This window comes from Stenella coeruleoalba, assembly GCF_951394435.1.
Source record: "Stenella coeruleoalba genome assembly, chromosome: 7".
Classification (NCBI taxonomy): domain Eukaryota; kingdom Metazoa; phylum Chordata; class Mammalia; order Artiodactyla; family Delphinidae; genus Stenella; species Stenella coeruleoalba.
Window position 1 is genome coordinate 120,978,385 of NC_137153.1, and position 17,594 is coordinate 120,995,978.

Below are 17,594 nucleotides of genomic sequence, written 5' to 3' on the forward strand. Positions count from 1 at the left end.
GACAAACAGGAAATCTGCTGAGGCTCCTCCCTGACCCCTGACTCCTCCCCGAAAGAATGGACAGGTGGGGTTGGCCCTGGGGAAGGAGCTGGACTTTACTTCTCCAGTTAACCTGGCTCGGAGCCTGAGCTCTGAGCTGTGTGTAGCTTCTGGCAGGCTGACCTCTGCCTGCCACCCCCCATATCTGCCTCCAGGCTTCTGGCCTGCGGTCGGTCCCAGGAGCCATGGACCCCAGAGGTGAGTGGGGAAGGCCAAGGGCTCCAGGAATGGAGCTGTGGGCCCCGCTCTAGGCATCTGACAGTCTGGCCCAGCTTTCCCAGCTGCACTAGAGCCAGAGGTCCAGAGCCAGCCTTGGCGAGGACAGCGGGAGCAGAGAAGGTCTGGGGAGCTGCGCTTGCATGTGTTGGGGGTGGTCTTGGGTAGGGACGCTGCTGGCTTCCAGGGAAGTAGGATGGATGGGACGTGGCCAGGGTGGAGGAGGGTGGAAGGCAGACCCTCGGTGGAGCTGTCCTGATTTGACATGCCAAGCTCCTGCCCGGCTCTTCTGCAGGTAGGAGCACCTCTGCCTGCCCCCTCTCCCCGGGCTTCTCTTTCCTCTACTTGTCTGGGCCCCAGAGAAGAGAGAAGGCAGTCAGTGAAGGATTTCCTCCTGCTGTAAAGACTGCCTGGTCCAAGTTCCTCCCAGGAGCTTGGACACAGCCAGTGCCTGTGTGGGAGGTAGGAACCCAGGGCACCTGGCAGGGGTTGTGGGGAGGTGGAGGTGTTGATGGAGAGAGAGGCAGGGAGGGAAGGAGGAAAGGGCCAAGGGGACAAGAGCCTCCCTACGTCCAGGCTGGGTCCTGGACATCATGAACCCAGCCCTGATCTGACCCAGCGTCTCCTTGTGAGGCTGCGGGTCGAAAGGCAGAGGGGAGGGGACAAGAGAGGGAGGACGAGGAAGGGGCAGAGCAGCACTAAGCTCCCCAGAGGGTGGTCTGTGCCTCCGGGGTTGAGGGCTGGAGGCTCTGCCTGGCAACCACTCAGGTCTTACTTGTTAGAACCCACCCAACCCCCGACCGGCCCCCGGAGTCTCTCTTTACTGGACCAGTGGAGAAGGGTAGGGGAGGGACCGGGGGGCTCTGGGCTTTCCAGACACCTAGGAAGGCTCCTGTGCCTCATCCGCCCAGCACCCCAAGCAGGAGGAGGTGGCCCTGGTGAGAAGCTGGGAGGGTCCCGGGAGGCCACAAACGCCAACACGGTTCCTCACTCCTTCTGTTCCTACCTGGCTCCAAGGACAGGGACCGGCTGGGGTGGGGGGCGCATGCCAGCACCTGCGAGGAGGCAGCGGAGGGGGATGGGACTTCTGCCGTCCTTCAGGGCGTCAGGGCTCAGCGCGGGCAGGACCCAGGCCCCCGCCTGCTAATGGGAGCCCCTGGGTGCGTGGAGGAGTGCACATCTCCCTGGAGGAGAAGAACAGAGGACACGGCCACCTCTTTCTGTGACATTTAACGCAAAAATTCTCTTTCACTGATGGGAAGCGGCCAGACTGACCTGGGTGGGGCTGGGCCTCGGGCAGGGCTCCCGGAAGAAATCGTGTTCCCAAACAGACTGGCATGCACCAGTATTCCTGGTTCATGTTTGTACTCGTTCCCTAAAGCCGTGTGTTCTCAGAGTGTACTCTTCATGACCAAAGCAGAGAGGCCCTTGTGAGGGTGGTGAGTGGTAGGAAGGGCTACCAGTGCCCAGAGCCAGCCAGATCCCATGGCCCTCCCTGGCACCATTTTCGACATCCTGCCCGGGTGTCACCCAGACCACCCCTGGGGCCTGGCGGTCCAGTTTCCAGTCTCTCTGGATCCTCGGAGAGCAGGTGTTTTCCACGGTCTCGTCCAGCATCCTAACTCCCCCTCCTCTGTCTGGTCCATCCAGCACACCTCGCTGCTCCCTCCCTTCCTGGGCTCACTTCCTGGGCCAGAGCCACACGCCCTGCATTTGTCCGGGAGCAGAGGAGAGCTCCTCGCACTCTGCAACAGAAACTGTGAACTTCAGGTTCACCTGGGCCAGCCCGCTCTGTTTCAGAGATGAGTGAGGAGTGGGGGGCTCAGAAAGTCAGCTGGGAGGCCAGCCCGCTCTGTTTCAGAGATGAGTGAGGAGTGGGGGGCTCAGAAAGTCAGCTGGGAGGCCAGCCCGCTCTGTTTCAGAAATGAGTGAGGAGTGGGGGGCTCAGAAAGTCAGCTGGGAAGCGCCAGAACCCAGACCAGTCCCCAGCCCTGAACTACCGAGCAGCTGTGCTGCACAAGGTGTGGGCGGAGAAGATTCCATCCACATCTGTGCATTGAGCTTCTACTGTGTACCAGACACCGTCTAGAGAGGGGGCAGGAGAAGTGTCAGGACACACGTCCCCGGTGCCACTGGGCAAGGCGGACACCACGCAGGATGTTGGGGGAAACTTACAAGCAGAGAAATGGTCGAGCTGGCCCATGATAGCCCAGCTCTCAGCACCCGGCAGGGTAGATCGGGGAAGGCGGGCTACGAACACCAGCCGTCCAGCATGCCGATACGCAGACAAAGGGGGTCCCCGAGGTCAGGAATCGGCTTTGCTGGACAGGAGCCGACTTCTGCCCATTCTTCCATCAGCTAGCTCAGGCCGCTGAACCCCGTCAGGGGCGGCAGATGAGCATGCAAGCCCAACCCATTTGTCTGCCCACTTTTTTTTTTTTTTTAAGAATTATTGTGGTAAAATATATAACAAGAAACTTATCATTTAAGCCATTTTTAAGTGTACATTTCAGTGGCATTAAGTACACCATCACCACCATCCATCTCCAGAACTCTTTTATCTCCCCAGATGGAAACCTGAACTCCCCTCCACCGCCACTCCAGCCTGACTCCCCACCATCTACTTTCTGTCCCTGAGAACTTGACTATTCTAGGTCCCTCAGACAAGCGGAATTCTACAGGATTTGTCCTTTTGTGACTGGCTTACTTCACCTGGCATAATGTCCTTGAAGTCCATCCGTGTTGCAGCTCAGGACAAGCCTTTTTAAGGCTGACTCCTTTATCTAGCTAGCTAGCTAGCTATTTATTTATTTATTTTTGGCTGCGTTAGTCTTTGTTGCTGCGTGCGGGCTTTTCTGTAGTTGCGGCGAGCAGGGGCTACTCTTTGGGCTTCTCATTGGGTGGCTTCTCTTGTTGCAGAGCAGAGGGTCTAGGCATGTGGGCTTCAGTAGTTGTGGCGCATGGGCTCAGTAGTTGTGGCTCGAGTGCTCTAGAGTACAGGCTTGGTAGTTGTGGTGCACGGGCTTAGTTGCTCCGCAGCGTGTGGGATCTTTCCAGACCAGGGCTCCAACCCGTGTCCCCTGCATTGGCAGGCAGATTCTTAACCACTGTGCCACCAGGGAAGTCCAAGGCTGACTCCTATCCCATTGTGTGGATGCCACACATTTTCTTTATCCACCAACCATCGATGGACATTGTGTTTTTGGCTCTTGTGAATAAATACTGCTGTGAACACGGGTGTCCAAATATCTCTTTGAGTCTCTGCTTTTACCTCTTTTGGTTATACACCCGTGAGCGGAATTGCTGGATCATATGGGAATTCTATGCTTAGTTTTTTGAAGAATTGCCGTAGCTTTTTCCACACGACATGCACCAGGGATACATTTTGAAGGTGGAGCTGACACGGTGTGATAGTGAATTGGATTCAGGGTGGGAGGGAAAGGAAGTATTAAAGACGCCTTGGAGACCTTTTTTTTTTTTTTGGCCATGCCGCACTGCTTGCGGGATCTTAGTTCCCCAACCAGGGATCGAACCCAGGCCCCACCAGTGAGAACACCAAGTCTTAACCACTGGACCACCAGGGAATTCCCAGCCTTAGAGCTTTTGATGCATGGTGATGCCCTATCATGAGACAGGAGGAGTGCCCCCCTTGGTCCCCCTTGGGGACCTACAGTCCTGTTTGGCCATGATAATGTTGATGATGTGCCTTCAGTGGGGATGGCCATGAATGGTCCAGTTTCCTAGTCCACATGTCCACAGAGGGGTGAAGGCTGCAGAAATGACTGGATGGTCAGCAGTGTAAGTATGATATTTAATGCTCTGGTACAAGGTAGGAACCCCTGGGTGGTGAGTGTGGGTACAGGAGGGAGCCCAGGACTGCCCCTGGAGTCTCCAACATTTGTGCTACAGGAAGAGAAAGAGCAAAGGCCAGCTGGGCAGGTGTGGCCTGGGAAATAGACCAAAGAGAGCAGAGTTCCACTGTGGCTGACAGGTTAATTCAGACAAGGAAGGGAACACTGGATTGAGGCTGCCGAGATCACTGGAGCCTTTGTCGAGGGAAGTTTCAGTGAGGCAGTCAGGGTGAAAGGCTGGCTAGTGAGTGTAAAGGACGGAAGAAGGTTTGGAATGCTCGGGTGTAGAGGACTTTCCTTTACAAGATTTTCTGGAAAGGGAAGCTCGTGAGAACCGGGAGGGGAGCTGGAGGTGGAGATGTCACAAGAGTATGAGCAGTGTACAGATGTCACTCTCTGCTGCACCCCTGCCCTGACCACAGCTATTTCTTCCTGTTCACCTGCTCCTGCAGGTGCCTTATTGCCATGGCACAGCCAACACCCTGTTGCTCACCCAATGGGTGAAAACTGGAGACTTGTACAACCCTTATTTGCACTGCTCTTCCTATCGTGAGATTGAATTTCATTGCTGCGTGGGCTTTCTCTAGCTGCGGCCAGCGGGGGCTACTCTTCGTTGCGGTGCTCGAGCTTCTCATTGTGGTGGCATCTCTTGTCGCGGAGCGCGGGCTCTAGGCGCGGGGGCTTCAGTAGTTGTAGCACGTGGGCTCAGTAGTTGTGGCGCACAGGCTTACCTGCTCCGCAGCATGTGGGATCTTCCCGGGTCAGGGCTCGAAGCTGTGTCCCCTGCATCGGCAGGCGGACTCTCAACAACTGCGCCACCAGGGAAGCCCTTGGACTCTATTCTGCTCCATTGATTGGTTTATCTTAATGAAGTTCACCTGGTCTTGATTATGCTAACTTTCCAATAGGACAGAACTTAAAATTATGTAGTCCTTTGAATTTATTTATATTTTTCAAAGTTATTTCGACTGCTATAAGTCCTTTGCATTCCCATATGGATTTTAGAATTCAGTTAGTCAATTTCTCCAAAAACCTTGCTGGGATTTTGATTGGAATTATTAATATATTGAATCTATAAGTTAATTTGGGGAGGTTTGACGTCTTAACAATATTAAGTCTCCTGATCCATGATCACGGTAGTTCTCACCATTTTAAAAGACTTCCTTAGTGTCTCTCAGCAATGTTTTGTAGTTTTCCCTGCCCATGTTTTGCACATTTTTTGGTCAGACTTTTCTGACAAAGTATTTCATATTTTTTATACTATTGTGAATGGGTTGTTTTATTAATTTCCATTTCTGATTGTTGGTTGTTAGTATAGAAAATAACAATTGATTTTTGTATATTGACCTTGTATCCTGTGGTTTTGCTAAACTCACCAGCTCACTTATTAGTTCTAGTAGCTTTTTTATAGATTCCATCAGATTTGCTACATAGATGAACATGTAGTATGGAGACAAAGACAGATCAGCTTTTTCCTCTCCAATCTGGATGCATTTCTTTTTCTTTCTTTTTTTTTTAAAGCAGCTTTATAGGGGTAAAGTGGACATATAATAAACTGCACATTTATTTAAAGTGCAGAATTTAGTGACTTTTGATATGTATACACCTGCAAGACCATCGCTACAGTCACAAAAATTAATATAGCTATTATTACCCCCAAAGAGTCCTGTGCTCATTTGCAATCCCTCCCTGCCACGCTTACCTACCCACCTCCATCCTCAGGCAACCACTGGTCTGTTTTCTAGCACTATAGATTAATTTGCATTTTCTAGAATTATATAGAAATGGAATCCTCCATTAAATATTTGCTTTTATCTGGATTATTTCCACCCAGCTTAATTTGTTTTAAAATATGACTATAAGCTTAATTGATGTAATTCTCTCTCAGACACACACGATGGGACAGAACAGACTCTCAAGTATGACAAAAACTTCTTATGCACTTAATCTTGTCCATTTATTAAATCAAACACAAATTGGACATATCAAATTCCCTTAAACATTTAAAATATAGGACACATAGAGTTTATACAAAATGATACAATGTTACCAAATTCACTGTAAACTTGTATAAGCATGTTTTTGTTTTGTTTTGTTTTTAATTTTTATGTTTTTATTGACATATAGTCGATTTACAGTGTTGTGTTAGTTTCAGGTATACAACAAAGTGATTTGGTTATACATATATATATTCTTTTTCTTTTCCCTTATAGGTTATTATATAATACTGAGTATAGTTCTCTGTGCTATACAGTCAGTCCTTGTTAGTAATCTATTTTATATATAGTAGTGTGTATATGTTAATCCCAAACTCCTAATTTATCCCTCTCCCACTCCTTTCCCCTATGTCTGTTTGTGTGTCTATTTCTGTTCATTTGTATATTTTTTTTTAAGATTCCACATATAAGTGATATCATGTGATATTTGTCTTTTTCTGTTTGCCTTACTTCACTTAGTATGATAATCTCCAGGTCCATCCATGTTGGTGCAAATGGCATTATTTCATTCTTTTATGGCTGAGTGATACTCCACTGTATATAAGTACCACATCTTCTTTATCCATTCATCTGTCGATGGACATTTAGTTTGCTTCCGTATCTTGGCTATTATAGATAGAAGCACATGTTTTGGATACACCCCTGAGTTTATACATCCCTGGGTTTTCACATTTTCATACCCAGTCAGAGGAAACTTAGGTATATACCCTTACCAAATGAAATTCTTTGGTAAATGTTTCTGGGCTGCACCCAGATGTACATAGTTTTCTTAGTCCAACACTTGGGAGCCCCTCGTATTTGTGATCAACGAGATTCTGGCTGCTGGGACATCAGACTTGGGCCTCCGAGACCCAGCGGTGCAGTGGCTATGGGGTGGGGGGTTCTTTATCAAGGGTGGAGCTTGTTAAACCCACAGGCTTCAGCTAAGATTTTACTAACGCATATGATACAGCTTCCTTCAAACGTGCGTGTTCCTTGGAAGTGCAGCATCCCTGCAGTGGTCTCCCAGGCCTTACTGTTTTTGCTGCGTGTAACTCTGCGTGAGCTCCTACAGCATCAGGGCTTCGGGTGTTTATGGGGGTTGGCATCCCCTCGGCGAGCTTTGTCTCTCACAGCCCTCTGTGTCTCGTCACCCTCCCTGCTGGTCCATTCATGGCCACAGTCCATCTCAGCCGCTCCTTTGGAGCGTGCGAGTGGTCCTGGCCCCCTGGGGGCCTGCCAACAAGCAGGGGCACCCAGACAGGTGCCCAGGGGCTGCAGGGCGAGGCTCAAAGGGATTATGCTTCCAGGAGAGGTTATCACCCACCTTCCCTGTGAGCACAAAAGAGGGAGAGGGCTTCCGGCTGGAGCCGACAGGAGGCCGTTCCTGGCCAGTGCCCAATTCTGGTCTCAACAAGGTGATTTGGGGACCAGGTAAACTAGCCCCAAGTGACCTAGGCTTCCTCTCCACAGAATTCTGCAGAAAGAGCGCCAAGGTCTCGCTGTGCTCGATCCTGCTTTGTGCTGTACTTCTGGGCTTCTATAGGTAAGGAGGATGGTAACAGCCCTGGGACCCTACGGCAGGTGGGGATTTATGACTTACGTGACTTAACCTACTTACAACTTACTTACGTTAACGGAATGAGACCGGCTAGGTTTTTTCCCCCGTAACAATGATCCCAGAGAAGCCGTGAATGACACTGTAATTCCCATCTTGCAGATACTCCTTGCCTCATGTCACAACACTTGACAGGGGCAGGGCTGAGATGCAGGACCTCAGAACCAAATCCGGTCCAGCTCCCTCCTCTGTTCAGCACTTGGGGGCCCAGCAAATGCTTGCTGGACAGAGGGTGGATGAATGGGCTAAGCTGACGGGACTACTCTCTCAGCAGCCCTGAGGTCCACCACCTGCAGGGCCAACAGGGGCGTCTGCCATTTAAGTAATAACTTTCACCTCCTTCCACCCACAAACGTTGGCATTCCTGAGCCTCGCCCAGGAGCGAACCTTTGCTTGGTCTTCAGGATGGGGACAGGCGCCACCAAGCTTCTTCGGTGGTGGGGGTCAGGATTGGTGCGGGAAGGCGGGACTGGGGGAGAGGTAGCGGCTCTGGAGGGGGCGGGGCTGGGGAGAGGGGGGAGCTGGCATAGGGGGCGGGGCTGGGGAGGGGCGGGGCTGGCAGGGAGGGCAGGGCTGGTGGAAGTGGATGCGAACCTAGCCTTTGCCTGGTTAGCCCCCTCTCCTCTTGAGGGAGCACTTTCTTAGCAAGATGCTACTTTTGAAGGAATGACTGAGAACCTTTCCTCTCTGCAGCCAGCTTACACACAGAGTGGTTCTGCGGCAGATGCAGCTGGAGAAAAAGGAGTCCAGGTAGGGTGGGAGCTGGGCTCCCAGGGGTGAGGGGGGCATTGCCAGAGCTTCCTTTGGGATTCCAGGGCCAACCTGGGCAGCCACGGCTCCTGTCCTTCGTCCCAGAGCGGGGCTCTCCCCAGGCCGCTTTGTCACCATCGGGCGTGGAATCCCTTTGGGCAGAGCTGAGCACCAAACTCCCAGACAGGGTCAGCGTGTCCGAGGTTTCTTTGCCCTGCTTCCCGCCCCTGGCCCTCTCACCTGGCCACACGGCCCAAGCTTTGCAGCCATGGGGAGCTTTCCTTAGTAGGGGCTGTGGCGTGATGGCCCTCGGGGGGTCCTGGCCGGTCTGGCACGGCAGTGCTTCTCCCAGCACCCTGTCCCCAGCTCTAAGCACTCTGTTTTCCTCCCTCAGTGAAGGTGACTGTCACCTGGACACCTGCAGGATACCTGAAGTACCCAGGTATCGGAGATCTCATCTTTGGGCTGTTTCTGTGCCTAGTTCCAAGCAAGTCACCATGTGTCTCCCTCCTCCATACTCCTCCCTCACCCCCCCACCCCCACCCCACAGAGCCTGAGTTGTGAGATTTGTCAGGGGGGACGGCGTGGACGGGGTGGGTGCGGGCCAGCCCTGGGCTTCGCACCCCTGAACAAAGCAGGACACGAAGACCTTAGTCGTAATGAATTAGACCACAGGAAGGACTTACAGTGCACAAGGAGAGAAGAAAGAGACATGGGTGGGTCTCTAACCTCAGCAGTATCATAGAACAGTTAGGGAAGATCCTCCTTTCCTCTCCTCGTATCTCAGCCCCGTCCGTTTATCCCTGGGGAAGTGCGTGGCCTCCCCAGGGCCGGGTAGGCACAGCTGGGTGAAGGAAGGAAGGGAGGAAGGAAGTCCCTGTGGCTGAGTGCCACCTCCTGGCAGGGATGGCACGCTGAACCGGGAGGAAGACCCTTGCAGCCACGGGCATCTATGATGCTTTTTCTCACATGTGCGTCTTGTCCGCAGGTTGCTTTACCCCAAGGCCCAGCTCCTCAAGCCCACGTAAGTAGGCGAGTTCCTGCCACGGCTGCAGCCAGTGGGTTCCCTGCCACCACGTACCTCTTGTTTTCTGTTCACTTGCTCCTCTCCCTGGTTCAGTCTTTTCTTTCACCTTTTTCCTTTTCTTTCTTTCCGTGCTATAGGAGGCTGGGTTAGTTTTTAATGGGTTTGGTACAAGTTGAAGGAGCGATGGAATATGCCTTTAATTCTTGGTCATTAGGAGCTGTGTGGAGGTCCATACCAGGCACAGAACCTTCTTTTGTTTCTTCTTGGGGAAGGATGGCAGGGGTCTGGGCTGGGTTATCCCTGAGGTCTTTCCATGGGTGTAAATATTTGAGGAACTGTGGTTCCAAACTCACCTCCACACGCAATCGCCTGTCCCCAAATCCAAGCCTCCTTAGCCTGTACCTCCTGCTTCCACTGCCAGAGAGAGAGAGTGCCGGCGGCCCTTTTCTGAGGCACTAGACCCCAGAGCTTCGGGGCAGGAAGTCTCCCAGAGACCACTTTGATCAGCCCTCATTTTATGAGCAGGGAAGCTGAGGCTCAGAGAAGTGAAGGAAGTTGCCTGAGGCCCTGCGGCTGGTGAGGGGCAGATCGGGACGCAAGCTGGGTGGTTTCTGTCATGTCATGCCACATCCCTGCCAGGAGAGCTGAAAATGCTAGCTGTCATTTCTGAAACCTACGCCCACCCCTCCTTGAGTTTCTAGAGCTGCCAGCCACGTGTGGCCATGAACACTAGAAGCAGGACTGCTCTAGAATGAGATGTGCTGTCGGTGTGAAGTGCACAGTGGACTTCAAACACTTAGTACTCGAAAAATGGACTAGGAGTTTGGGATTAACATGTACACACTACTATACGTAAAATAGGTAAACAAGGACCCAGTGTATAGCACAGGGAACTCTACTCAATATCTTGTAATAACCTATATGGGAAAAGAACCTGAAAAAGAATACATACATGTGTAACTGAATCACTTTGCTGTACACTTGAGACTAACACAACTTTGTAAATGAACTATACTTCAATAAAAATACCAGTTACTTATTGAAATGATAATATTTTGGATATATTGCATTAAAAAAACTATTGCTGTATCAAATTACCTGTAATTTTACCTGGTTCCTTTTACTTTTCTGTGGCTCCTAGACCATTTCTAGTTACATATGTTTCTGAGGGCCAGCACGGATCTGGAGGGACAAGTTGGCGTGAGCGTTTTTGGTGGATCCTGGTGGTGTGATGAACGACTGAATGAACACTTGGGAAATAAGAGTAGGGGGGGAGGTGAGAGGCGTCTGTGCCGCTGGAAGATGGAGAAGGGGTAGAGAACACAGGGCCCCTGAGAGGGGCGGGGCCTTGAAACTCTTCTTCATCCCTGAAAGAGAACTCGCGATTTCTCTACTCACAGCAAGCATGTGGGTTTTCCCCACCAAGTGGTTCTGACACTCCCTGCAGTTAGCACAGACGCCCACAGCGGGAGGGCTCAGCCTCAGGGCCCCTACTTCACACACCCGTTACAAGGCCAGGTTGTCACCCGTGCTTCCGACCGACGGGCTCTAAATCATTTCTCACCACCCGCTCCTTGGGTTTGATGATTTGCTGGAATGCTCCCAGAACTCAAGAAAACAGTTTACTTACTAGATTCTTGGCTTGTTATAAAGGGTGCAGGTCAGGGACAGTTAGATGAAAAGGTAAATAGGGCCAGGAGTGGGGAAGGGGTGAGGCTCCCATGCCCTCCCCAGGAGCATCTCCCTCCCAGCACCTCTGTGTGCTCACCAACGCGGAAGCCCTCCGGACCCCACAGTTCAGGGACTTTAATGGAGGCTTCCTCACGCCGGCATGATTCAGTATTAACTCAATCTCCAGCCACTCTCCCTTCCCTGGAGGATGGGATACGAGGCTGAAAGTTCCAAGTTTCTAATCCTGGCTTGGTCTCTCTGGTGACCAGCCCCCGTCCTGAACTACCCACGAGCCCACCCAGAGTCACCTCATTAGAATAAAAGACGTCTCCTACGACCCCCGAAATCCCAAGGGTCTTACTAGCTCTGTGTCAGGTAAGGGGAGGGGAGGTAGTGGCAAATATATATTTCTTCTTATGGCAAAGTACCCATGTGCTGGGAGAGGGCTTAGAGCTTTGCCCTCAGTTGAGACTCTTCTCCTCCTGGAAACAGAGTTGGAAGGCCTCATAGAGGGAGGGTCCTATGGGATCCAGCACATGGCTGGTACTCAGGAGATACTCTAAGTTAGGGCAGTGAAGGGATGGGAGTGTTGAGTCTTGGGTGCTGAGCTTATGGTGCCAAGAGCCCTGGGTTGGGAGTCTGGAGTCCTGTCTGCTCCTAGCTCTGTGGCTCACAGACTGTGCAACTTTGGGCAAATCCTTCTCTGTGGCCCACATCCCCATGCCCTGCTCTCACACACTGTGACTCATCTCCCCAGGAGAGTGGACGTGCTGGTCATGACTCCCTGGTTTGCACCCATCATCTGGGATGGAACCTTTGACTCTGCCATCTTGGATGCGCAGTTCAGAAACATCACCATTGGGCTGACCGTGTTTGCCATCAAAAAGTAAGTGAAGGATGCTTGCCCGGGGTAAACCAGGAAACCGGCCCGAGCTGCAGGGGGGCACTCCTCTCTCGGTGTCTCTCTTTTCCAGGACAAGGTGCTCAGCTCACGGGGTGGGTTGGGGTGTGGAGTCACGTGTGACTTTGGGCGTAGGTGAACTTGGTGGGATCTTCAGGGCATCACTGGGCAGACCGCTGCTCAAGATAGCAGCCACACACCTGAGAGTCATCTGTTCCAGAGGTCACTGCGTCAACCTCTCAGAGATGGGCAGCTGACGTTCACCACTTCCACGTGCCAGCCGTTGTGCCAGGGGCTTAACTGCACCACAGCTCATACATTACCCCAATCTATTACCTCATACAAGTAAAATCATATAGTGCTTGACTTTTTGTGGTTGGCTTATTTTGCTGCTGTGTGAGTCTGTTAACACCCACCCTCTCTTTCCTGGGGGTTTTAGATACGTGGTCTTCCTGAAGCTCTTCCTGGAGACGGCCGAGAAGCACTTCATGGTGGGACACAAGGTCAACTACTATGTCTTCACTGACCAGCCGGCGGCTGTGCCCCAGATCCCCCTCCAGGAAGGGAGGCAGGTGGTGGTCCTCGAGGTCCGAAACTATAAACGCTGGCAGGACATATCCATGCACCGGATGGAGATGATCAGCAACTTCTCCCAGCAGCGCTTCCTCCGCGAGGTCCATTACCTGGTGTGCTTGGACGTGGACATGAAGTTCAGCGACCACGTGGGCGTGGAGATCCTGGCACCTCTCTTCGGGACCCTCCATCCTGGTTTCTACGCAGGTGATCGCCAGTCCTTCACCTATGAACGCCGACCCTTGTCTCAGGCCTACATTCCAAGAGATGAGGGTGATTTTTACTATGCGGGAGGCTTTTTTGGGGGGTCAGTCCCTGAGGTTTACCGGCTCACCGTGGCCTGTCATCAGGCGATGATGGCCGACCAGGCCAACGGCATCGAGGCTGTGTGGCACGATGAGAGCCACCTGAACAGGTACCTGCTGCACCACAAGCCCAGCAAGGTGCTGTCCCCCGAGTACCTGTGGGACGAGCAGATGCTGCAGAGACCACCTTTACTCAGGAAACTTCGATACGTGGCTGTGCCCAAGAACCACGCAGAGATTCGGAACCGATGAGAACACACTTCCCAAGAGCCCACGTTACCAGGCTGTAGCGCACGTCAGTGGTTCTGCCGTCTTGATAAGGGATCGGCCAAAGATTTGATGACGTGGATGAGGCCATCTCTTTGTTTCCTCCTCTGGAGGGTCTTCCATCACTCATCAAACAAACCCAGCTCCGGGTTTTCATTCCCTCCTAATCCTGCATTCTCTTTAAATGTGACTGAGCCTTCAAGGTCTCTGCAAGGTCACCTGTTAGGAAGCTGTCTTTGGTTCTCTCTTCTTCCTGCGGTTGAAGTGAATTGCTCTTCCCTCTGCATTTCCATAAAGTACTAAGTGTATTCTTTGGCTATGTCTGCCATTCTGCCTACATTACCCATTGGCCTTGCCCATTACGATGTGAGCTCCTGACGGCAGAGGCCAAGTACACACCTCAGTGCCTGACTCTCAAAACTGTTCACATTTAAATTTAAGGAACTCTTTTTTTTTTTTTTTTTTTTTTAGCTGTGCAGCCCAGCTTGTGGGATCTTAGTTCCCTGACCAGGGATTGAACCTGGGCTCTCGACAGTGAAAGCGCAGAGTCCTAACCACTGGACCGCCAGGGAGTTCCCTGTTTTACCATATTGTGAGACAGCAGGAGAGGCCCGGCCTGAGAGCACTTCCTAGGTTTGCTTTGCTTGTGTTGGTAGCTTGTTGTTTCAGATTGTTTGTCTTTTTCTTATTGATTTGTGGGTGTCTATTACATATTTTTGGTTGTTTTTTTTTTGCGGTACGCGGGCCTCTCACTGCTGTGGCCTCTCCCATTGCGGAGCACAGGCTCCGGATGCGCAGGCTCAGCGGCCATGGCTCACGGGCCCAGCCGCTCCGCGGCATGTGGGATCTTCCCGGACCGGGGCACGAACCCGTGTCCCCTGCATCGGCAGGCGGACTCTCAACCACGGCGCCACCAGGGAAGCCCTGTGTGGTTTTAATGTAACTTTCCTTCCTCTGGATAACCATTATCTGAGCACCATTTATTGAAAATGTTCGAAACCTTATTGAAAAGTTCTTTCCCCTACTGATTTGCAATATCATCGGTCATGTAGTATCAAGTGTCCCTGTGTGCCTAGGCTTATTTTGGGGTTCTCTAGTCTGTGTTCCATTGGTCTGACTGTCTATCCTTATGACAATAACACATCATCTTAGTTACTCTAAGTTTATAAATAAATCTTCGTAACTGATTGGGTAAGTCCTCCCACATGGTTTCTCAAGAGTATCTTGACTACTCTCGGCCTGTTGCATTTCCATCTAACTTTTAAACTCTTGTGAAATTGCACAAAGGAGCCTTCTGTTTTTTTGGGTTTTTTTTTTTTTTAAAGTTCTCTTTATTATCAATTAAAAGGTCTTTAGGATTCCCTGGCATGTTTTTTTTTTTAATTAATTAATTTTTGCTGTGTTGGGTCTTCGCTTCTGTGCGAGGGCTTTCTCTAGTTGTGGCAAGCAGGGGGCCACTCTTCATCGCGACGTGCGGGCCTCTCACTATCGCGGTCTCTCTTGTTGTAGAGCACAGGCTCAGTAGTTGTGGCTGATCTTTGAACCTCCCAGCCAAGTTGGGAGGAAGCCCAGGCGTCGGGGGGCCCGGGTAGGTATCTCAGCCGAGGGCCAGCATCAACAGGTAGACATGTGAGGAGGCCTTGGAGGTGAGCGCGGCCCCGCCCCCATCTGCCCTCCGCCACTGGAGAGAGAGCCGAGGGAGACGTGACCCGAGGAGGAACCGGCCGGCTGCGAAGAGCAGGAAAAGAAGGGTGGTCCCGGCAGAGGGCAGAGCACAGACCTGTGGCACGTGCAGGACAACGCCGACCACTGGGTGAACCACAGAGGGCAGGGCACTGCGGGAAGGACCAGGCTGCAGAGGCCGGTTGGAGGGGAGCCGACCACACAGGGGCTCATGTCGGGTTCTGGAAGGATGGGCAGATCACTCTGGCTAATGCAGCAGAATGGGGTCGGGCAGAGTGGGGCACGGAGAGGAGCAGAGAGGCTGCCGGAAAGATGAGGGGGCCTCACCCAGAGCAGCAGAGGGAAAGCAGAGCAGCGTGAACTGGAGAGACAGGGGTGGGCGGGGGGACACGCAGAGGCCCCTGGAGGAGGATGGTGGGAGGTCAGAGGGAGGCAAGGCTGAAGCCAGACCCTGGGAGTCAGTGCTGCCCAGGGGAGCTGGCCCAGCTGCTCTGGGCACAGGGGAGAAAGGAGGAGGCCCAGGCCAGCAATGCATCAGGGACAGTGCAGGGCAGCACGACCCACCCTCCGTCACCCCCCCTGTGCTCGCACACCCGCTCCCCAGCCTCAGACGTCTCAGACTCAGGAGCCCCGCGCTGTGGGAAGAGCCAGACGCTCTTCAGGGTTCTGGAACAACCCTGCCTTTTCCTCTGCCCTGGGCCCACCTCCTGTGCTGGGGTGAGTCCCTGCTTCTCTCCTGGCCTCAGGTTCCTAATTGTCCCATAAGGGGTTGGGCAAGGAACTGCTTAACAGGCTCAGAGTGGTCACTGCACTGACTGTCCCTCCGGGGGTTGTGAGGGGATGCGCTCACAGGTGAACAGGCCTCCCCACCTCCACCGCGGGAGGGAGGCGATGCGGGCTGACTGCTGCAGGGGGCGGGCAGGGCCTCCTGCTTGCTGCGGGCCACGCACAGGGGAACCTGCGCAGCCCGGCAGCGCGGGAGAGTCAACCGCCTCCCAGCCTGCACGCGCGCCCAACGGCTCCTCAGCAGCCACGTGGGCAGCGTGGATGGGGGGTGATTGGCGGGGAGGAGCTTGGAAGGGTCCTGGGGGTGGGAGGCTGGGGTGGGGGCAAGGGGTGTGCATGGGGGAGGGCGTCTGGACCAGACCACACAGCGCTCTGAGTGTGGGGCAAGGAGTCCGTGCTCACTGCAGGTTGAGGGGGACAAGATACAGGCTGTCTTATCAGAGCCTCAGCCTGTCAAATCCTAGATCTGGAGGGATCTTGCTGGACATGTTGGACACCCCAGGACAGCATGGATCCCAAAGAACCGACCAGGGAGGAAGAGGCAGCCTCTGTTCCCTCCCGCACACAGTGGAGGCTGTGTCGTCATCTTACTCCTCTCAGGGAGGGGCCTGCTGCCTGGAGGGCCCAGAGATGGCCTCGTGTCAAAGCCACTCAGGTGATGTCTGGACCAGAGAGGTCTGAGTGAGGGGCCAAGGGGACTCAGCTTTTGTACTTGTGGCCGTTCTGGGTCCAGGATGACACGGATGATGTGGGGTCACTCACCTGCTGGGTGGAGAGCAGTGAGGGGCTGAGGTCGCAGACCCTGAGACACAGCCCTCATGTGCCCGAGGCTGCCAAGCGTGTGTGGAGCTGAAGGCAAGGTGCTGCTGGAGGCCGAGGTCTCTGGGGATGATGAGGACGTCAACTCCTGGAACCCAAGGAGTAGATCAGCAGAGCCCAGAGCCTGCAGGGCCCCCCAAGCCGGCATCCAACTTCAGGGGCTTCTAGGAACTGGGGCGTCTTCTCCAACCCGGCTTCGTCCCCTTTGGGTATGCATTGAGATACACTGGAACTGGGAAGGGCTGTGAGGGAGAAGGGGTGGGGCAGTCATCCTCTCCTGGCCACCAGGGGACTCGTGGAAAAGCTCAGGATGATCCTCTCTGCCTGGGGCTGGAGTGCACACTGAGCGTGTGAACAACGTCCCAACCGTTGAGTTCAGGGCATCTCCTTAGCTGATGCCAGAACCTGGAATAGGAGCTTCTGCTGGTCCTGGGCTCCATGTTGGGGGACTGGTGGCTGGATTGAAAGACCAGGTTTGCTGTTGTCAGATCTACTGGGTGACGGATGCTCTTGGGTGCCCGTGGGCATAGGTACCAGTGACCCAAACATGGGAAGGTGCGAAGGAAGTGCACAGAAGCAGTGCCTGGTGGTGGCGGATAGGGCTCTGTGCCCGTGGGCAGTGTTCCTTTGCAAAATTCAGCAAGTCCTCTTGTTCCCAGAGCACAGAGAACACCTAAGGCTGTGGTCTGTGAGAGGCAAGGTCAGCCTGTCGATGGGCAGGCATCAAAGCATGGAGGCAGGAGAGATTCAGGGTGAAACTGTAGTCTGGGAGTGGCCTGGACTGCCAGTTGGGGTGGATAGTGCCTGGTAGCCTGGTCCACTCCAGTCTGTAATTATCTACCCAACAATGCAGACCTGGGGAGAGGCCCTGTGACCGGCTGTTGTTTGGGGCTGGTGAGAAGACGCCTTTGATTAGCTAGGCAAAGAAGAGCCAAGTAAACCCAAAGTTAGCAGAACAAAGGAACTAATGAAACTTAGAGCAGAGATAAACAGAACAGAGGAGCACTCGAGAAAGTCAATGAAACCAACAGTTCTTTCTTTTAAAGATTTACAAAATTTGACACGTACGGGACAATTTTATAGAACAAGTCGCTTAACCTAGATGAGACGGA

At 53.0% G+C, this 17,594-nt stretch overlaps 1 protein-coding gene across 1 annotated transcript; it reads left to right on the plus strand.

The window, feature by feature from the left end:
* Positions 1 to 224: 224 nt before the first annotated feature.
* Positions 225 to 13,179, plus strand: ABO (ABO, alpha 1-3-N-acetylgalactosaminyltransferase and alpha 1-3-galactosyltransferase; the record flags this gene model as incomplete). The annotated part of the gene is made up of 7 exons (XM_079926587.1): positions 225 to 237; positions 7,556 to 7,628; positions 8,394 to 8,450; positions 8,845 to 8,892; positions 9,439 to 9,474; positions 11,906 to 12,034; positions 12,489 to 13,179. 7 exons carry the CDS (start codon positions 225 to 227, stop codon positions 13,177 to 13,179), a joined length of 1,047 nt encoding a protein of 348 aa, XP_079782713.1.
* Between the last annotated feature and the right edge of the window lie 4,415 nt (positions 13,180 to 17,594).